General features: G+C 35.8%; 4 protein-coding genes across 11 annotated transcripts; 3 read left to right on the forward strand and 1 right to left on the reverse strand.

Annotated features, from left to right (window-relative positions):
* The first annotated feature begins 862 nt into the window (after positions 1–862).
* On the forward strand, positions 863–3686 carry LOC127250069 (protein REVERSION-TO-ETHYLENE SENSITIVITY1). The gene is made up of 3 exons (XM_051273224.1): positions 863–1413; positions 2537–2970; positions 3131–3686. The coding sequence occupies exons 2-3, from the start codon at positions 2686–2688 to the stop codon at positions 3551–3553; spliced, it is 708 nt and encodes a 235-aa protein (XP_051129181.1). The 5' UTR covers positions 863–1413; positions 2537–2685; the 3' UTR covers positions 3554–3686.
* Positions 3687–3746: 60 nt separating this feature from the next.
* On the reverse strand, positions 3747–6744 carry LOC127250067 (calcineurin B-like protein 10). Of its 3 annotated transcripts, none has more exons than XM_051273222.1 (9): positions 6587–6744; positions 6259–6439; positions 6078–6160; positions 5620–5679; positions 5083–5191; positions 4923–4975; positions 4410–4490; positions 4220–4316; positions 3747–4031 (listed from the first exon to the last, which is right to left on the reverse strand). In XM_051273222.1, the coding sequence occupies exons 1-8, from the start codon at positions 6656–6658 to the stop codon at positions 4245–4247; spliced, it is 711 nt and encodes a 236-aa protein (XP_051129179.1). In that variant the 5' UTR covers positions 6659–6744; the 3' UTR covers positions 3747–4031; positions 4220–4244. The 3 variants fall into 3 exon arrangements, with proteins under 3 accessions (XP_051129179.1, XP_051129177.1, XP_051129178.1); XM_051273220.1 differs by having other exon boundaries at positions 4220–4332; XM_051273221.1 differs by having other exon boundaries at positions 4220–4332; positions 6259–6494; positions 6587–6724.
* A 5836-nt stretch (positions 6745–12580) lies between these two features.
* On the forward strand, positions 12581–16370 carry LOC127250065 (homeobox protein ATH1-like). 6 transcript variants are annotated; one of them, XM_051273217.1, is made up of 9 exons: positions 12581–12697; positions 13231–13443; positions 14197–14374; positions 14449–14489; positions 14606–15086; positions 15180–15397; positions 15475–15848; positions 15974–16034; positions 16153–16370. In XM_051273217.1, the coding sequence occupies exons 4-9, from the start codon at positions 14481–14483 to the stop codon at positions 16258–16260; spliced, it is 1251 nt and encodes a 416-aa protein (XP_051129174.1). In that variant the 5' UTR covers positions 12581–12697; positions 13231–13443; positions 14197–14374; positions 14449–14480; the 3' UTR covers positions 16261–16370. The 6 variants fall into 6 exon arrangements, with proteins under 6 accessions (XP_051129174.1, XP_051129172.1, XP_051129173.1 ...); XM_051273215.1 differs by having other exon boundaries at positions 12603–12697; positions 13223–13443; XM_051273216.1 differs by lacking the exon at positions 12581–12697 and having other exon boundaries at positions 12888–13443.
* A 253-nt stretch (positions 16371–16623) lies between these two features.
* Positions 16624–21495, forward strand: LOC127250062 (uncharacterized). The gene is made up of 6 exons (XM_051273211.1): positions 16624–17005; positions 17428–17711; positions 17928–18020; positions 18100–18171; positions 18276–18392; positions 20341–21495. The coding sequence occupies exons 1-6, from the start codon at positions 16726–16728 to the stop codon at positions 21268–21270; spliced, it is 1776 nt and encodes a 591-aa protein (XP_051129168.1). The 5' UTR covers positions 16624–16725; the 3' UTR covers positions 21271–21495.
* Positions 21496–21527: the final 32 nt, after the last annotated feature.

Raw genomic sequence — 21527 nt, forward strand, 5'->3', positions numbered from 1 at the left:
CGCCCATAAACATACGTTGACACACCGTCATCGAATCACGTAAAATATTTGTGTTCTTTATTTAATTTTTTTTTCGTTTTCCGGTAACAATTTGTTTTCCGGTAACAATTTATTTTTATAAATAACAAGTAAGTCTGTCTGTCTGTCTTTCATTATGTATGTATGCCTTCCCTTCCCTTCCCTTCCCTTGATTTTTATATTTTTATGGGCATACTACTTGTTGTATTCTAGGATAATAATAATAACAATAATATTAATAATAAAAGAATGAATGAATAATGGTACATGCATGATTGTAGTTGGCAGCTGCTCCTGCTACTTACTGCCTGCCACCATGTCCATGTCCATGTGCTCCTCTCAATCTCAAATTACACTATGCATCATACAATACAGTATACACCAAACACCAAAATTTTAACGCACTATCATCTATTCTGTTCCAAAATTTCCCCTCTTTTCCGACAATACCAAAACAACCTACTACTACTGCACTGTTGTTATTATTGTTCAACAATTACTTAATTGATTATCACAAACAAACAAACAAACAAACAAACGAAATTGATCAAATATTTCTTTTGAACCTATCAAAATTCAAAAAACAATGGCAAGAAATGCACGGGTTAAATGTTTATTGTATTTTGTTTAATTAATTAATTAATTAATGCAGCTGGTGCTGGTGCTGGTGCTGGTGCTGGTGGGGCGTCCTTGGGATGGGATGATGACGATGATGATGATGGGCTTTCTTTAATACTAGTAATAATAATATTGATAAGATAGATAGATGGATGAGATAGTGGATAAATGAAGGTGGACTTTACTACTACTACTACTACTACTGCTACTACTCCTCCTCCTCTACTGGTCTGTTTGTGGGCTGGTTGGTGTTGGTTGGCTACACAACTTTTTTTCTTCCTTTTCCTTTTCATTTTCCTCTTCTTCTTCCTCTTCCTTCTTACCTAGCACAACACAACCTCCTCTCTATCCATCTAGTATTTAATTATTTAAATATTGAACTAAGAGTGGGACCCCCCTCACGCCGTGAAGAGGGAAAGTGGTCAGAGGGAGAGAGAGAGAGAGAGAGAGAGAGAGAGAGAGGAGGAGGAAAGGTTCATGCATCTTGCCGCTTCATCGCATTTCCCTGCCCTCGCCCTCCAGAAAAATCCAGTCTTTTTCTATGGGAAATTGCATTCCATTCCATTCGCCATTAAATTAATTAATCATACCATTCCAGTGATCCCTCCTTACTACTTCAATTGAGATTACTTTCGCTTTCTCCCATCGCTGCTGCTTCTCCGCGTATTTCATTTTTTCATGCTTAATTTCTCCTTTTCTGTAAGGCCGCTCGAGTTTTCCTCCAGACTGCGCTGCTGTGTTTCACTGCTGCCCTTGCCCTTGCCCTTGCTGTTTTCGGTATTTATTTTATTTTTATTACTTTCATTTGATTTGCTTGCTTCTGTGTCTTGAATGCCTCAACTTCAGTTCATCGTCAGATTTATCCATTGCAGCTAGTGCCTGGTTGTTTTGTTTGTTTTTCGATTGGGAGCATTTCTTTGCGTACACTTGTTTTCAAGTGCCAAAATTGCTTTTTTGCTTAAACTGAGTGTCTTTATTTGATTTGTGGCAATCAACCTTTGATAAATTCATTGCTGTTTGTTCTCTGGGTTTACAATTATTCTTAACCCCTTTTGTTTTCTCTGATCCTATTCCAGAAGGCCTCACGCAATGTCTAGGGCTCATCTCTCAATAGATAAATTAAATTGTAGCCGTAATTAGTTGTCCACCGTAAACACACAACTCTTTTTTGTAGAATAATTGAATTCCCCCTTTTTGGTGATTTACAGCCTCAAACACCTAAATGTGAAAGAATTTCACCCATTTTATAGGTTATGTATATGTCCATGTTTCAATTGTCTTAAATTAGATGCCCAATATATATGTGTGTATATATGGAATAATATGTGTTTGTGGGAAGACAAGCTTGTTGGAAATTTTTAAAATTTTCAAAAGGTTCAAGATAAGATAGTATTGAATCAATGCTTAATTAATGAAACATCTTACCCTAGTGTTGATTATCATGCTTCAAGGAACAAACAAGTCTAAATTCTTGGAAATCTACATTGCAAATATATGTGAGTTATAGGTTTGTTTAAGGTCATTCAAGGTCTTAAGAAACGAGCAAGAAACATAAATCTAGCACAATGCTGTTTGTTTAGACACTTTCATTGAATAATTTTCATTTTATTTACCGATGGCCCTGACAAATGCACCTGCGTCTTAATGCATCATTTGCAATATTCTTTCGTAGCTGGATGAGCTTTGTATGACGTAATTGAACTAGCAAAAAAAGCCTCCTTTTGCTTTGCCTTGTGCTGGTTAGTATAAACTGTTGAATCTCCTTATGGACTGTTGCTCGTTATCTAATGATATGATTTTTCCAATTAATTATGTCGCCACAAACCTTGGCACTTTCTTTATGTCGTCATCAGTTTTTCTTCATTGGCATCTTACACTCTTAACCTGTCGTATCTTGCAGGATTGATCTTTGAATCCCAGGGCCAACGGAATAGATGTTCTTTCCTGGTTTTGAATATTGTCAACGCCCTCTATAATGTTCTCTGATTGGAAAACAAGCAGTAGTGCAAGATTGTATTTCGCCATCTGCCTTCAGAACTGCTTCCTATAATGGAACTTACTCTTTCCAAAGAAGCTGAAACCAAAAACTATGGCGGAAATATTCACCATGAATTCTGGCCACTTGATCCGATTGATCCTAAAAAGGCAACATTCCCGTGTTGTGTTGTATGGACGCCTCTGCCTGTAGTGTCGTGGTTGGCTCCTTTCATCGGGCATGTTGGGATATGTAGGGAGGATGGCAAAATTTTAGATTTCTCCGGCACCAACCTCATTAATGTTGATGATTTTGCTTTTGGCTCTGTGGCAAGATACCTTCAGTTGGACAGGGCACAGGTATATCTTTCTATACTTAATTCTTTGCACTTTTCACTGATATAAAAATTTCAGCAGGAAATCATGGGATTGACTTTAGTTCCATTCCTTAAATCTCGTTTGTTGGCATTTATCACAAGAATGTGATAGATAACTTGTAGTATGTTTTTTATTACTACAGTGCTGTTTTCCTCAAAATCTTGCTGGACATACATGCAAGCTTCGCTACGCCCACACAGAATACGGGACATCAATCACATGGGATGACACCCTGCTGTCAAGCTCCCGCCACTTTGAGCACAAATCTTACAACCTCTTCACATGCAATTGCCACTCATTTGTTGCTAATTGCCTAAATCGTCTCTGCTACAAAGGATCGATGAATTGGAACATGATCAATATTGCAGCTCTTGTACTGATCAAGGGCAAGTGGGCTGATGCCTTGTCCGTCGTCAGATCATTCTTGCCCTTCATAGTGGTGCTCTCCTTGGGAGTTTACATGGTTGGTTGGCCCTTTTTAATCGGATTATTCTCGTTTTCGTTCCTCCTCATCGGATGGTTTCTGATAGGTACTTATTGTTTGAAGAACTTGTTGGATTGCTAAGTGTCTGTATTCCTTCACGGCAATCATTTTCAATAAGGTGCAAGTCTTATGACAGAGACTTTCGGATCTATATACTCCATTATACACAGAATTAGCCTCGTATTAATTATGATTTCTATGATTTATTTGCTCACTGTGTCCTCTTCATTTATCATCAGAGCTCTAATAATAATAATAATAATTCAGACACAAATTTGATTCGTCGACTACTATTTGAGAGAGGCAAGATGCAATATTTACAGCGGTCATGTTCGTACAAACCAAGCAATAAAAAAACATTCATACAAAAGAACCCCAGAATTGGATGAGATTGATACCATTGAGAAGTAGCTAGTTTCAAATTTCTGAACAAAATAACTAGTGCCCACTAACATACCAAAGATTTAAACTGAATAAAAGACCCCACGCTGTGCTGAGGAGATTCTAATCTTCAACCTCTGTGTTAATCACAAAACTTGGGAAGCAAGTCGTGATGTTCCTGCAAGAAAGTGAAATGAACAATCAACAAGAGACAAGTTTGTTTTAGAATTCATTAGGGACTGCATAATTCCAGGAGCTTTATAGCTTCACAAAGAGTGGCTATCTGTGCTAAAGTTGTACTATAACTGATCTAAGCAAAGGGGAAAACATATGAAGTGATAAAAGGAGCAAAGACAAGAGGTATACTGCAAATAAGGTAGAGTCATGTTTTTCAGGAGAGATGGATGCTGCATAACGAATGCGTTCCAGTCCTCTTTACTGAGTCTACCATCCTCATCCGCATCTGCTTCAGCAAAAGTCTGGTAAAATGACAAACACCTGGTTTAAGCAGAAGAATCTGAATAGATAATTGTAATCCCATACATAGTCATCATACCCTGTCAACTATTTGCTCTACCAGGTCGTCAGTTAGGTTCATATCAGATTCCATTAGTATTGCAATCACCATCTGTTTGACCTGAAAATTGTTGTTTCAAAAGATAAAAAAATAATAAACAATAACCTTATAATGCATAAAACTCTATATTTAGGAGATAGCACACACGTGCGCTCATGCATGCCAACCTCTTGATTATGTTACTAGTTTAACCTTGAGATGTCAAGAATGATTATTACAAAAATGGAACCATATGTGTTGGTTCAAATATGCCATTAAAATTGCCAAAGGAATTAACACACAAAGGAAAAACAAAAAATCCTCCGGAAAATGTAGCACCCGCATCACATGGTAGTGATAATTGACAAAATATGGGTGGCAAGATAACTATAGAATTTCATACTGTGAAAGAACATTGCTTGCCTGCATAGTTAATAGGGCAAGAAACTAATAATTAGTTGTCTTGGCATTTGTTATGCCACTAGACTAACAGTGGTTAATTAGGATACTCACTTCTTCCCGCTCTATGAAACCAGTCTGTCTAAGATCATAAAGCTTGAATGCAACTGCATGATAAGGATAGCCATCACAAAAATTATTCTGTGTACTTATCATAAAAGCATAAATCACTTCATGAATTGATGGACTGTAGCTCATAGTTATCTTCTCTTACAATCAGTTTTGTCTTCAATAGGAGCATTAGGGTGGAATACATTGAGTGAATGAATGAATTCTTCCAGGTCAATCACGCCATTTCTTTTCTCATCAAAAAGATCAAACACCTGTAAGCAACAACAGAAGTGCCACGAACAAAAACCTTTTCGTATATTAAGATAGAACAAAACATAAGATTGCAGCAACTCACTGTGCCAATATAGTCCTGCCCTGAAACGACAGATTAAAAACATACAAACTGTGCACGACTAGAAGAATATGAAGACGAAGATGTTTATGCCAACTAACACTTACTGACCATAGCCAATTGTCAGTAATCATTCTTGTAAAATTACAAGAGGAAAGCAAATGTAGCAAAAGATCTGTCTTATGGTTGAAAATTTAAGAAAACAATCAGCAAAAGGTCGACCAAATTGCTTTTATTGACTAGTCTCTAGCAAGTTAATCTTGTGACAAGTCAGAATTCATGTAGTGTCATTCAATCTTCACTAATATAGCATTAATTACAACACGGCATAGTTAAGATAGTGATTACCCGATCCAAGAAAAGGTTCTCAGCACATGCTGTTCTGAACAATGCTAGCTTAAGCTCTTCCTGAATTTGATCACAAGGTTAGAATATAGTCAGGTAAGAACATTTAAATTTACAGTTCAAGTCACTGTAAACTTACTTGAATTGGCCAAACATCAGTTATTGATTAAGAAGGAAAAATAAAAATAAAATGAAGTACTAATTATGTAAAATTCCAAAACTCTCTAAACTAACACCTGAGAAATAGTATTTTCACATGGAAAGTTAGATAGAGCTATGATTTGTCCTCCCAACCATCAAACCCCAAGTCCAATAAATTCATAATCCTTCAGTTGCCAATTTCTTCAACTAGCACAAGGATTGTAGGGCAGAAGTAATACATCAAGATCTAAGATTACTCACACCGATGAATTATAACTCAAACCATTTGTGCAGACTGTTATAATAACTAAAGAACTTGCCTTGTGTATCAATCCATCATCGATTATTGAACTACTTAACTTCTTAAACAACTCGTGCAAAGCCTCAATCTCATTTACCGTAACTGCAATAGCAGCCACAGGAAGTAAGTTCCGAAGCTCATTAGCTCAACAAATTTCAAGTGAAGAAGAACGAACAGATTCAAATTTAAATTCGCCATACAATTAGATTCCTGCGATAGACGAATAATCTCCTTGTGCCCATATTGCAACTTCTTGCTACGATTCGAATCTCGGCTTCCAAAACAACCGGAAATCGCGAAAATCAGCGCATCGATTACAACTATAATCGGGAAAACCGCAGCGCAGAGCTTCTCCGTAACTTTCAGCGAACTAAAACCCAGCTTCTCGCCAGGAACGAGCATTCATAACCAGAGAGCAAACAAAAAACGTCAAAATCTGTAGGCATTGATATAAATATCAATGTACATCACTTCAACAAATTCGATTCAAATACTGAACAAACAAAAAAAGAATACAGAAATAAACACCTGCGAATTGGTGGTCGGATCCATACCGGAAAACCGGCTGGAAGGAAGAGGATTCAATCCATAAAGTTTCATTAATTTTTGGTATGCAATCTGTATGAAGAAGCAAGAAGTTTCGTGAAGTAAATAAAATTTATAGCAGTTATCGGTTACCAACTTACCATGCCACAAAACTCGGACCACCTTCTTCCATCAAAGGAATTCAAAGGGGCTCCTGGACCCCAACTCCTACCTAGCATTGATTATGAACCCGACGCTTAAATTATTAAATTTTGAATTAAAATAATTATTTAATTTAATATAAATATATATTAATATTATATGTTAATATATAAATAAATTTTAATGTAATATTATAAATAAAAATAAGTATTTAATTTAATGTATTTTTGGAACAAAAAATTGAGAATAGTAAATCAAAGTTAAAATTACTGGGTAAAACACCCATAGTGTTTTCTTTTTTTAATTTAAGACTTTTTAAAAAATTTTTAATTTTTACTTTACATACGAAAATATTTGTAGTATAAAGTTAATACTCTCTCCGTCTATTCGATAAGTTTATGTTTAAAAATATATTTATATTTTAATAAATTTTTAATTTATATTATATTTTTTTATATAATAATTAATATTCAAAAATATAGATTATATACACTATATCTATTAATAAAAACCAACTATTTAATATAATTTTTTTTAATTATTGCCATATTTTTCTTTATATTTTATATATAATATATAATAATAAATTCAAAATATAAAATAAACACATTTATACATTAAAGTATTTTTTATATATAATACTAATTATAAAATATATTCAATATTTTTATGAAATTGATGTGTTTATTTGGAGGATTGGTAAAGATTTTAATTATTCATTCAATTTTTTTTTTCAAAAATATCAAATCAAATGTTTATTTTCATTTTTTATATTATATTAAAAAATAATTTTAAATTCAAAACATCACATCAATATCTATTTATACAATTCAAATCTCAACTCAAAATCCAAACTTTCAAACAAACACACCCAAGTGATTGTTTATTTATTTATTTTTATCCTTTACTATACAATTGTTTCAATTTATTTCAAATTAAAACTACAAGTATTGATGTGAGTTAGCCACTGCAAGATATATATATATATATTATATACTATTATAAGAACATTATTAGTATTAATTTATAGTAATTGTACAATTGATTCCGAGTAAGTAAATCAATCTTGATTGTTATTTTCTCATACTTGTGATAATTTTTAATTTTCTAATTTGTTCCATGTACATATTAAATAGATCTAATTATCAATTTTTGTATAAATTTTCAATAAAATATTATATATATGTTAAGTATTTAACACTAGTTTATCCTTAAAAAAATAATTTTAAATTCCGAAAATAACAGTGGAGCAAATTAATTCTAACACATGCTTGATGATGAGCACCCAAATTAATATTCCGAAACGGAAATGATAAAGTAAATTAAGTGGAACGGAGATAAGATAAGGTGCTGACTTGTTGCTATATATATTGAAAATCAATAAATCAAATTTAATATGATTGTTGCTATATATATTGAAAATCAATAAATCAAATTTAATATGATTGATTATGATTGATGGAGTCAAAAAATATTAATTTAAATCATAATTTTACTACAATATTCAATCAAATCAATCCCAACAATGGTTAGATGGTTATTAATTAAAAAAAGAAGAAGAAGAAGATAATACATGGTTTCAATTTTCAAATTAAAGCGCTTAGCTTGTAATTAGTTTGTAATCATGCATGTAATGTGCTGATAGTTTACAATGCACTTTATTATATTCATGCATCATCACTGATTAATTAATTAATGTCATGATCACAACAGTATATAATATATATACATACATACAACATGAAGCCAAGATTAGAGATGATTTGATTAATCAATCTTTAATTAATTACTTTTGAGGGGCCATCATCCTCATTAATTCAAATAAAATGAAACCCTTCGATACATAACTAATTAAACTCCATATATATTCATGCATATAATGATTAACCAATTAATTAAGCTTCATCGATCCATCCAGCTCCACGGCGGCGCCGCCGCAATTAAGGCTGAGCTCCAGGCTGGGTAAGTCGTGTGTTCCTGGTGCAGAAGGAGTATTGAACAATGGCGACTTATTATAATAATTATAATTAGGCATATTATTAGTTAGCATGGAATCACACATGGCTGCTGCTGGTACTGGTGGCTTTCTCATCCTCATCCTCATTCGCCAGCAGTACTTATTATAATTGATGCCATTGCAGTCCTGATGGTGCTGCAGTACTACTGACGACGGCGACGACGGTGATGATGAAGAAGAAACATTCATCATATTAATTAGGGTGTTCAACTTCAACGAGGCAGAAGAAGAAGTATTGTTATTATTTTGATTTAATAATAATAATTTGTGGTTGTGTGGTGGTCGTCCTTGTCGTATTAGTCGGAGAAAATACTTCTGGGCGTGGCTGGCGACCTGGGTGGAGGTTCTGGTTGTGACGAAGTGCCTGGAGATCCCCTTCCAGTCTCCTCTCCCCAGCTTCTGCAGCCCCACCAGGAACTGTCTGTGCTCCTCTTCACTCCACGCCACGCCTACTAATTCATTATAATTAATTAAACAAATCAATTATATGTATATGTATGTATATATATATATATATATTAATAATATATTACTAATTACCCTTTCTTCTCCTTCTCATCATCATCATCTGTCTACAGCTGGCTAGCCCAGCAGCTGCTTTATTGAGTTTCTGATGTGGAGGAGGATGATCAGTGCTGCAGCTGCCAGAATTAGAAGAAGAAGATCCGGCGGGAGGTGGTGCTAAGTGCACTCCAAAGAGCTTTAAATTTGTGCATGCGATCATATTGTTGTTGTTGTTTCTGCAGCAGGTTCTTGAATTGTGGCCTGTCTTCCCACACTGCGAGCATTTCCTCAGTCCCATCGCTATATCGATCACTACTTCAATTCAATTCCTACCTCATGCAAGCAAACCCTCTCTCTCTCTCACTCCATCAAACTAATTACACCACCAGGCCATCTATCTGATACTCTCTCTCTCTCTCTCTCTCTCTCTCTCTCTATATATATATATATATATATATAGTTAATTATAATAGATGTGTGCATGTATTCATTTACATATCCAAGATCATAGATACAACACAATCACATACACACACACACACACATTATTATATGTAATGGAGGATTGTGAGAGACGACCATGAAAATGAGGGAATTTAATTAATTTGGCAATCTCACATAATTGTGATCATTGTATTGCTTATTTCATAAGCTCTACTGTATATTATCGTCCATGCAAATATTATTTTGAATATCTTTTCTTATGGTAGGTACTAACAATATAATATACTAGCTACCATGAGGTTTTCATCCTCCCCTCCCAACTAAGATTTCATTAAACACACACACACTGACATTTTATCTATCCATTATATTCACATAATATATATATATATATATATAATCTTGATAAATACATACAAACCAAAACCAAAATCAATAAGGGCAAAAAAGAGGGTGCCCCATATATTCTTTCCTCTTTTAATAATTTGGTGGAGATTCAAATTGAAGGAACTATAAATTTATATATCCATCCCTAGTAAATGTGGAAGTAATTAATCATGAATAAGATATGGAATAATAATATCTATATATTAAAGAAATTTGGAGTGGAGGGGGATAACAATTATTCACATTAATTTTGGAAGTTAATTTATTTGATGTATAAAATAAAATCATTGATGGTGATAAGCCAACTTTACCTTCTTGACTTTCTAATTGAAGCATTGATATAAATGTAGATTGCTTCCTAACACACACTTCAACCTCTCATATGTACATTTGTGAAACATGTTTTTCTGACTTTGGTGCCTCTAAATCTAATGTTGCAACAACTACTAATACAACAACAAAATATTATTATTATTATTATTATTATTATTATTATTATTATCAACTACAAGAACAATACTATCCCACCTACTCAACATCTCTCTCTCTCCTTTACACACACACACACATAATTCCTCAATTTGGGATCCTTTTCTAGTTGCACTTTAACCAATAATTCAAGTTCTTGCTTGATTTAGGCTATGGACAAATTATAAGCAAGCAAATATAACTAAAAAAATATCAAGCATTTTAAGTTCAATTCAATGAATATATATATTCCATCTTACTCATATATGTGTGTGTAAACTCTATAAATAAGATTACTATAATTAAATTATTAATATTTTCTATGTTTGCTAATCTATTCAAACTCAAATGAATATAATATATCTCATATTTTATTAATATATACATATATATATATATATGAACTTTTACACCAAGGTTCAATATAAATAAAATAAAACATTTAGAGTAGTTTCTTTGGCAATCTTTTTGAAAAAAAAAAAAAAAGAAAATGGAATGAAGGAATTGAGTTTAAAAGATGATTTTTTTTCTTTGGGCTGATTTTTCTTAAAAGACAAAAGTGTAATAAAAAACTGTTTTTTTTTTTTTACTAATATTGTTTTTGGGTCCTTCCACAGTATGTATAGCCCAATTTTAAACAAGCCTTATGAGGCCGATTCATAAAATTACATCCATGGGCCTTATGAGTTCTGAGTTATTTTATTTCTAAATTCTAATATAAAATAATAGTAGTGTAGAGTAGAGTAGTATTACATATAGCTCACAAAATAACCCTTAGATTAATTCTAATACTACATTTATTTCTTTTTTATTATATATATATAAAAAATGAATTTAATTAGCTTCTTCATTAGTTCAACTTAATTTTGTGCTCGTTAAATTTATTTATTTTATTATTTTTCTTTCTGTAGATTGAGTGTAGAGTAACAACATAGAGTAGATGATGGGGTTTTTCCATAAACCGGTACTCATTTTTTACTATCAACTAGTTCTCGGTCATAATTATGTTATTTCTTGGGATTGGACCAACTCAACACTAAGTATGATATTGTTTCGCTTTGGGCTGAGCCCGCACAAATTTATTTTTAGATATTCTCAAAAAAAACCCCGTACTAGTGGAGTTGGAACTTATAAAGTGTAAATTGGAAGGGCATTTGAAATGTTAATAAATAGTACAATTACTAAAAAAAGAAAATTGATATTTTGTTATGGAACATACCAAAATAGAAAAATAGATAGATTGTCAAGGGACGAACAGAGTATTTTAGTTTATTAAAATATAAAAATTTTGAAATATTGACATAGATATTCTAAATTTTTTTAAAATTATATATATAATTTTTATTTTAAAATTACTAATAATATTATTTATATAAAAAATAATAAAATTAATAGTATTATAATTTATTATTATTATCTAATTAAACTTCATTATCATATCACAAATTAAAAGAATTATTTGTGGGGAAAGAAGGGTATATATATTAAATAGAAAATAAATATTTCATTTGATGAATTAAAAAAATAAATAAATAAAGTGTTAGATCAAAACTAACTTAGTATAAATAGGATTTGTAATACATCTGACTAGAATAATTTGTTGGCATGATAGTTTAATCAATTAGTCCATAATGGTTGGGATTATAAACTAAAGGTATTAATAGTGCTGTGGTTAATATTATGGTTAATTTATTGAGTTTAAAAGTTAAAAACAAATATCGAAAGAAGAGAAGAAGGGAGGCAGCAGACACATTTATAATTATTATGGTTTGTGCGGAGACAGACCAAGGATGGATGAATAATTATTCAAAGATCTCCCCAATAGATCTTCCTTTTTCACACCCCTCCAATTTTGCTTGCATCATCACTGCATTTTCTTACTGTTCATTCTTGTTTCCACTCCATTCTTTGTCCTTACAAATCTCTCTCTCCTCATCTCTCTCTCTCTCTCTCTATATATATATATATATATATGATATTGCTGTATGTATTCAATGCTTATAGTACACTGCCGGTGGAACAGTGAAAAAAAAGAGAAAAAAAAAAAGAAAAAAAGATTGAATTATATTTACTCTTCTGTCTCTCTCTCCCCCTAGTTGGGTTGCCATAAGCATGTCATTTGTTTGATTCAGGTATGAAAAGCATGTTGTTTTCTTGCTCTATTTATTTTTTTGGCTCTCTCTATCTCTCTCCTTTCTAGTCACCACTGCCTTTTTTGCTTTCTCTCTCCCAATTTATGGTGATAAAAGTGAACACCTTTATTATCTCCCATGAAAATTGCTGCTAAAAACACATATCCCTCTTCCTGCACACCCTCTGCAACTTTGAACTTTGAACAATACACCCACACCCATACACCCTTTTACTTATTTATGTCATCAAGTCAAAATGCTCTTTACTTATCACAACATATATATATATATTTATGTTTGGGGAACATTTCTCATGTTTTTGTGTATAGTGTTGTTGTTTACTACTCTCTGCTAATAATTGGGTTCAAAAAGTAGTTTTTACATTAAAAAGAATTCTGGATTTGGCTTGGTGTGAGAGAGAACTAGAGAGAGAGAGAGAGAGAGACAGAGGATCCAGGGAACCCTTAAAAAATTTGCTGAAATCTTCAGCAAACCATATCTAGATATTTGTGATGATCATTGCAGATTTGCAGGGTACAGGAGAACATCGATGAGAGTGAGTTAATGAGAAGGCAAAATTAAATACGAGTATTGTCTAGAGAGAGAGAGACATACTACAATACAAGCGTTAGACAGAGATACATACATACATACAAAAACACACAATGGGCCCTGGCTGGCTCTGGCCCTGAAAAAAGGCTGCAGGAGAATGAGTGGAACTGCTGCTGCTGCTGCATCAAATAGTAGTATTGCATTATTTTTCTTTCCAATTTCCATCCTTTTAAAATAATAATAATAATAATAATTCTGTGATCATACAATCATACATTCATATACACACACTGTTTTTATAATAATCCATCTATGGTTCTTACTCTTTCTGGCAAATTATCGATATGGGTCCATCTGCATTCATTTCATATTTTCCATTCCATAAATAAGAATCTCATCCTTTTAAAAATATTCTCCAATTTTATTCCCAGCTTTTAGTTTATATAAACAGACTTTGAAATGAGGGGAGGGGTAATGGGTGATGGCCTGATGGGTAATGGGGTTTGTGTGTTGTCCTCCTCCTCCAGGGCAGCCTCTGCTAAAACCCTTTGTGTGTCGAAAGTACCTCATGGTTAATAATCCTTTTTGAGGCCAAAAAAAAAAAGAGTGAAGATTTTTATTTTTCTTTAGATCAAGATTCTTAATGGGTTTCTCAGACTTCTGATCCAATTTACACAGTTTCTTGGGTTTTGGATTCTGAATTGAAATCCCACTTTTCTTTTCTTCTCCATGCAAGTAAAAACAGCTAACTTTATGCATTTGTCATTATATTCTTTGTTGCTTTTTTAGTTTCTTTTTTTCAGAACTGTGGTGGGGCTGCTCAATTGCTTTCCTTTCTTCTGGTTGTGTGTCTCCTTCTACTCTGCTCTCACTACAACTACTATTATATTTTCAAATACACAAGAATGCAAGCACACCTACTCACTCACTAACTTGGACACTTTCAGGTGTGTGTGCTCCTTGTTTGCCTTATGATTTTTGTGCATACTGTTTGGGGGGAAAGGGAAACCAATGATTTCCTACATATGGTTACTCTGATCAATGTAGTATCATAAAACCACCCCTTCTTCTACCCCAACCGATTTCCTTAGCAGCAGGAGCAGCAAATCCTTCGAGCATAATAAGGTTTGTTCTTCACTGTTCTGTTCTATTGCAACTGTTTTTTGTGTTCTTAGTTTGATTTCTTCACTCTTTTTCAGCACAAAATTAGGCATCTGCACATGTGCTCTATATGTATATGGTATGATCCCAAATTCTTGAAATGTATTTTGCATATGGCTCAGCTTTGGGCTTCTCCAACATGTCGACAAAATCGAATTCTATTACCTAATAACTCTCTTGGTTATTCCGATTCAGTTTGAAAGAATGAGCTCCCAAAACCATGGCGTTGATGGATTGGCTCTGCCTTTAGTTCTTGGTGAAGCCATTGACAGTTATGCTCGCCCTCAAATTAGCAGCATTTGGGATTCTGTCCCCAATATCAATCCAGGCAGCAGACGATATGTTGATCAAGAAAAGACAGCAGCTTTAGCCTCTTTTGTGCATCCTTCTTCATTTCAGCCTATTCATTACAGTTATGGTAATGATCCCTACAATGCTAGCTCGTCGAGAATCTCGAACAATTGCGCAGTCCCTTCGGACAATGCCGGAAAGACTGCGGCTCAATTGGCTCAGCTCACCGGAAGCTACAGCCTCCCGATCGAATGGATGATCACTGACAGCAGCCGAGGATTGAACTGCAATAGCCCTGGCGGATCCTCGCGGTTTAGCAACGAGTATTCGACTAGCGTCGTGAAATCTGCCCGGGAGCCGTGCTCTGAGAATAGCTCATCATCAGGTGCATCTCACATCGCGTCGACTGACTGTCAGAAAATACAATTTGGATTCGATTCAAGATGCGATCATCTTAGCTCGTCGTTTTATTTGCCAGGGTCTATATTCCTCCAAGCAATGCAGGAAATCCTCGTGGAAATAGCTTTCTACGCACTCGAAAACGCCGGCATCGATGAGAATGGAACGAACTTCTGTTTATCTTCAAGCCGCCCTGCCCGAACGCCCCTTGACGCGGACGCGGACAAGGCCATTGTGTCGCAAGACATTCACCACATCGAAGCGAGGAAAAGACATCTTCTCGCGTTGTTGCAATCGGTACATTCATCCACCGATGTACGTTAACGATCAATTATGTTTACATGGCTGATGTGCTCGATCGTTGTTCCCCATAGGTCGACGACAAGTACAACCAATGCTTGCACGAAATCCACACGGTGAGCTCGGCGTTCCACGCCGTGACGGAGCTGGACCCGAATCTGCACGCCCGGTTCGCCCTCCCGGCAATTTCTTCGATGTACAAGAACCTGAGGGAGCGAATCAGCAGCCACATTCTCCCGCTAGGAATCGAGGGACAACAGTGCATTATCGAGAAACAACGACAACAACAACCATGGGATCATCATCATCAGCAGCAGCTAAGCAAGAGGGATCGGGATAGGGATAGGGATCGAGATTGCCATCAGCTCTTATGGAAACCACAACGAGGTCTCCCCGAAAGATCGGTCTCCGTCTTGAGAGCCTGGATGTTTCAGAATTTCCTTCACCCGTGAGTGTGTCCGTCTATCGATCAAAATGCGACGACGGACAACGTTCCGTAGTCGTTTATGATGATATTGTGTGTTCGTGTATGTATACACTACGTAGAACTACAGCTCAATATTCGCATTGCAGGTACCCCAAAGATGCGGATAAACATTTGCTCGCTTTGAAGAGTGGTCTTACGAGGAATCAGGTATAATGTGCATTGCAAAGATTGTTCTTACAGCATGCATATATATATATATATATGATTTTGATTTTGATTTTGATTTTGATTTTGATGTTATGTGTGTGTGTGTGTGTGTGCGCAGGTGTCCAATTGGTTTATCAATGCTCGTGTTCGCCTGTGGAAGCCAATGATTGAAGAAATGTATGCCGAGCTTAACATCAACAGATCAAGAAAACCACCTAGAATTTAATCCTAATTAAAATCCAAACCATCCCCACTTCTATTTAAACTACGATCTGTATATGCATCATGTTTGTGTAAAACAATTACTTTTATTACTATTATTATTATTATTATGCAATGCCATTTGTAACTATTATATTATATATGTGTATTTCGGACTAATACCCTTTTATTAAAAGTTTATAAACAACACGAGATAATAATAATCTCTAATAGCATACATTAACGATACAAGATAAATGAATTTTTTTTTTTTTATTTTTTAAAGTTTGTCATTTTTTTTAATTAATTAATTGAAGAATGTAAAAGGCTGAATATCTAGCGTGGTCTTCCCGACGGGTTGTGCCCCACTATAAAAAGCGACTCTGCGCGGCATTGGTGCCATATCACAGGCATCGTCGGTTCTTATCTCTTTTGCAATCTAGGGTTTACGCCCCTACGCTCTCATTCTCAGATTCGTTCCATCCTTCTAATGGCGGACGAATTTCACTACGCGGGGGAGTCGCAGAAGCGTAAGTATGAGGATTCTCCGTCTCCAGTGGTCCGCAGAGGGACGGGTTTCTCGCAGCCGCCTGACTCCGCAGCTGCCGCGTACAACAGCGTTCCGCCTCCGATGAGCGAGATCGAGCAGGCCAAGCAGAAGGCGCAGGAGATCGCGGCGAGGCTTCTGAATAGCGTCGATCCATCGAAAAGGGCCAGAGTTGAGAACGGAGCCGGTGGTGGTGTTGGGGGATTCGATTCGCCTGATTATGGTAAGGGTTGGTCCTTGGGGTTTCTTTGTTTGGTGCTTAGTTAACTGCCGTTTCCCTGGTGTATTTTCTTTTGCGCGCAAACAGATGTTCTTGGTGTTTATCTTACACCATTTCGTTCGCGTTTGTGATATTGCATCCTTGAGTGTTTGATATTGGTTAAAGTTTGATCTCGGTCTTGGCTCCTTTGAGATTTCCACTCATGTGGTTATATACTTAATTTGCTAAACTTCTTGGCCGAAGTTAGATATGAATGCTTCTTTATCGGTGCATATCAATTCTTAGTTTTCTTTGTCACATACCTGAACCCTTAGAACTGTTCTCTATGAAGCATTTGCTGGTGATGTATGTATAAAGCTATTCTATAGGCTGCCTTCAGTTGATTGAGGCTGGGAAACCAATTTTGATTTATCTGTTCTTTGCAGGCGGTCAAAAACCTTTTAGTTTGGAACAGAGTGGCCCACCATCAGTTGCTTCAGCTGGTTATGGAGGGAGCAAGAAGATAGAGATACCAAATAACAGGGTAGGAGTTATTATTGGCAAAGGCGGGGAGACCATCAAATATCTTCAGCATCAGTCAGGTGCTAAAATTCAGGTTACTAGAGACATTGACTCTGATCCTAACTGTACTACAAGAGGTGTTGAACTCACGGGTACACCTGATCAAATAGCCAAGGCCGAACAGTTGATTGATGATGTTCTTTCTGAGGTACTAAGATAATTTTAATACAATAACCTATGTGCCTGCTTGTGTATTGTGTAACGGTCTATCTTGTTTCTTTGTTTTTCCTTTTAATTTGCACCTTAACATGAAATTGATTTCTATTCCCCTCTGATTGCGGTTGTCATTTTAGAATTATCAGATCTCTTATTTATGTAGATGGAATATTTCTTCCAATTGTTATTTTCTGGTTCAATTTGACAGGCTGAGGCTGGTAATTCCGGTATCGCCTCTCAGAGATCAACTGGGCAGCCATCAGGAGCTGATCAGTTTGTGATGAAGGTTCCAAACAATAAGGTAATAGTTGTAATCTTCTTGGTTAGCTGATATTTATTCATCATCTATGTAGTATTTAATGTAGTTATGACATTTTCAGGTGGGCCTTGTTATTGGTAAGGGAGGTGAAACCATCAAAAACATGCAAGCAAGGACTGGAGCTCGCATTCAGGTTACAAGCATATTCCTTGATTATATGGTGTAGATTTCTGAAGATTTTCTTGTTATCCTTTTTTTTTTTAAGTCATGATTGGTAATTTGTATTAAATATTGCAGGTTATTCCTCTGCACTTGCCACCTGGTGATACATCAAAAGAAAGGACTGTTCAAATTGATGGAACCAGTGAGCAGATTGAAGCTGCTAAACAATTAGTTGAAGAAGTTATCAGCCAGGTTTGTTATATGGTTGCATATGAGTATTTGTTTTTATATCTTAGATTTTTTTGTTTCTCCTCCAGTATGCTTGATTTGCTTTTTTGATCTCATGCATATCTTCTTGTATGATTATTTTCTTCACCAGAAAATTGATCTATAATGTTTTATTTATCTGATGTGAATGCACCTGTTTTTCCATATTTTTATTCAGCTCAGATAATAGTCGAATTAATTAATTCAAATTCTGGTTCAGTCTTCCTCTTGATCCTAACATTCTGCAACTCATGGCTTCCTGTACTATTGTGGTGTATTGTGGGCAGTTGCTAGAGTGCAGAGTCTAGCTATTATATATGTGATATAAAATGCAGGAAGTAATAAGTTCAATTGAATTATTTGGTTTTCGTCTCCTTTCTCAATCACTTTGTTGGCGATTCCACCATTAAACTTTGTTTGTATTGCATATGTCTCTCTGCCTTTCCTATTTTTGCCATTGTATATATAGAGACTTGCAGATTTCTTTTGCCACTACTATCAAAGATCCCTGGATGGTGGAGTCCAGCCTTTGCTGTTCTTATTCTGTGGGATGAAGAACACCGTGATGTCTGGTTTGGATAATATTTTTTAGTTGCAGTGTAGGTTCTAGATATCAAGTTAATTGTCTATGCATCATAATAATGATTAACTATATTGTCATATTTTAGTGTTTGTCCAATTCGGTAGTAGTTTTTTGTGTTCTTCCCCATCCATTATTGCTGTAGCTTGATTCATTATGTATCAGCTTGATGATGTGGTGATCATGGGGAGGACTTTTTAGATGTTTTACCTCTTTTTTCTCCCAAATATATTTTTGTGTGACAGGTTGTCCACAATCTTGACACTGAGGTAACTAAGCAGGATTTTTATTATTTTTCTTAGTTGACGTGTATAGCTTGCCGTCTCTTGTTGGAGCTTTTTAATAATAGATTTCATATTATGGACTATTAGAGTTAAGATAGTATTGCTTACCAGATTAAAATTACTGAATTTATATGCTTAAAATGATTTTTTATCAAATAAAACTCCTTGTTTTGCATGACAAGGGAAGAGGAAGAGTGACCTTAGTAAAAAGAGATTGTTTACCATGTTAGAGAAGGTTGCATACAAAAGCCTATGTGTGGATGGTGATGGGTGTATATGTATTAGTCTATTAGACAAAGATTCAAAGTATGCATTTGCTTGAATAATGTCCCAAGATTTTTCATCACTGTCTCTGTCTGTCCATTATTTTACATCTTCTGTCCTGCACATTTACTGTTCTTTATCAGAGGTACTTTTAACAATTCATGCTACTTCTGAGTATTGTAAAAACTCATTTTATTATTTTTAAGTTTAATCACTTTAAATATGAATTTTTTATTAGGGGGTCCAAATTCTATTCAACCTATCCTTATGTGAACTAAATATATAATCCACAAATATAACATCTCTTAGGGACAAAATGGTTTGATTACAGCAACATATGTGTACAGCCTTTCATCTACTCTAATGGATTATACTGTTGTGAACTGTTTGTTTGATTGGATTGAAAACATGACTTGGGATATTAGAGCCTTCAGTATTATACCTTTGTCCTATTAGCCCCCAGCCATCCGGCTTATATATGGATATAGTTGTCTCGTCTTTGCAATTTTCTTTTGCATCAATTCACTTCGAATAGGAAGAAGATGGGCTTCTGCCGGAGGTACCCAGTAAGTACGAATCAACTTGAACGGTATGTAGGCAACTATTCTCTGTCTTGATGCAATTGTGCAATGTATATTGTGCTTATCTGAATCGGCCCTGATAGTATATGCTACATTTCTTTTTCTGCTGCTTACTTGTTTCTCGCCTATGCTCTATTATTATGTTTGTGTTTCATTGTCCCTCATTTATGTGTGCATATATATGTTGTATGTTCTTGTTTGTTATGTTATGGCATTTTTTGCAGAATCGGATGAGAAATCCTTCTTCAATGACCGGAGGATATAATCAGCAAGGGTACCAAGCACGACCCCCAACTAATTGGGGGCAGCCACCTCCTATGCAGCAACCTGGTTATGGTTATACCCAGTCTGGTCCTTACCCTGGTCCGCCACCCCAATACAACATGAACCAACCCCCTTACTCTGGCTATCCTACTCAACCCACCTCCGGTGGTTATCCTACGAACTGGGACCAATCACAAAATCAGCAGGGTGCCCAGGGAGGTGGCTACGACTACTACAACCAGCAGCAGCAGCAGCAAATGCAACCGCAACAACATGGGGGCTCTGGTGCTCCATCAGATGGTTCTGGATATGGTTATGGTCAGCAGCCACCATCCTACAGTCAAGGCTACGGCCAAGATGGATATGGGGGATATAACACTGCTCAATCTGGATATGGCCAACCACAATCAAACCCTGCTTCCGGATACGACCAACAGTCCCAAGGATACAACTCTACCTATGGTAATGTGTCCAACCCTCCAGCTGATGGCAACACTGCTAACTATGGATCACAGGGCGAACCCACTCAACCACCTGCATCCGGACAGTCATACAATTCAGCTGGTCAACCTGCTCCCAACCCCAGTTACCCACCCCAACCAGGTTATGGAGTTCCTCCATCTTCCCAGGGTAGCTATGGAACCGCCCCTGCTGCTCAAGGCAGTGGTTATATGACATCGCAGCCGGGATATGGGGGGCAGCCTTATGGAGCAGCGCCAGCAACTCAAGCTGGTTATGGCCAACAACAGCAGTATAACAGTTATTATGGCGGTGGATATTCCCAGCCCCAGGCTTACCCTGCTGATGGCTCTGCTGGTGGTAGTACCCAAACTCAACCTGCCCAACCCGGTGGCAGTGCCGCTGCCGCCGAAGCATCACCGCCCAGCTAGTCAGCATGACTGGTAAATGATATACTGTTGTTGCTGTTCAGACAATGATCAGTTCTTTTTTTTTTTTTTTTTATGCCTTATCAAATATCTGGAGTCTAAACTTAGTGACTGTGGATGTGGTGGTTTTTAACATTTTGCTTTGGGGATTCTTGTGTCATTTTTTGTTTGCTTTTAATCGTGACAATTGCAGACAGGGTTTGCTTGACTTAGAAGGTTTTACATTCAGCAGGCGTTAAGTGTTAGTTAGTTGCCATACA

Source organism: Andrographis paniculata, unplaced genomic scaffold (assembly GCF_009805555.1).
Source record: "Andrographis paniculata isolate CXL003 unplaced genomic scaffold, ASM980555v1 Contig37END, whole genome shotgun sequence".
In the NCBI taxonomy this organism is placed as follows: domain Eukaryota; kingdom Viridiplantae; phylum Streptophyta; class Magnoliopsida; order Lamiales; family Acanthaceae; genus Andrographis; species Andrographis paniculata.

Excerpts from the sequence above, each read along its gene's own strand:
- LOC127250069 (XM_051273224.1), top strand. The coding sequence starts at position 2,686 with ATGGAACTTACTCTTTCCAAAGAAGCTGAAACCAAAAACTATGGCGGA. Across the intron at positions 2,971-3,130 it reads TTCAGTTGGACAGGGCACAG|TGCTGTTTTCCTCAAAATCT; the intron begins GTATATCTTTCT and ends TTATTACTACAG.
- LOC127250067 (XM_051273220.1), bottom strand. The coding sequence starts at position 6,658 with ATGAAACTTTATGGATTGAATCCTCTTCCTTCCAGCCGGTTTTCCGGT. Across the intron at positions 4,491-4,922 it reads GTTTCATAGAGCGGGAAGAA|GTCAAACAGATGGTGATTGC; the intron begins GTGAGTATCCTA and ends AACAATTTTCAG. Across the intron at positions 4,032-4,219 it reads ATGACTCTACCTTATTTGCA|GAACATCACGACTTGCTTCC; the intron begins GTATACCTCTTG and ends ACTTTCTTGCAG.
- LOC127250065 (XM_051273217.1), top strand. Across the intron at positions 15,087-15,179 it reads TGAGAATAGCTCATCATCAG|GGTCTATATTCCTCCAAGCA; the intron begins GTGCATCTCACA and ends TTTATTTGCCAG. Across the intron at positions 15,849-15,973 it reads TTTCAGAATTTCCTTCACCC|GTACCCCAAAGATGCGGATA; the intron begins GTGAGTGTGTCC and ends TTCGCATTGCAG.
- LOC127250062 (XM_051273211.1), top strand. The coding sequence starts at position 16,726 with ATGGCGGACGAATTTCACTACGCGGGGGAGTCGCAGAAGCGTAAGTAT. Across the intron at positions 17,712-17,927 it reads TTGATGATGTTCTTTCTGAG|GCTGAGGCTGGTAATTCCGG; the intron begins GTACTAAGATAA and ends TCAATTTGACAG. Across the intron at positions 18,172-18,275 it reads GGACTGGAGCTCGCATTCAG|GTTATTCCTCTGCACTTGCC; the intron begins GTTACAAGCATA and ends TAAATATTGCAG.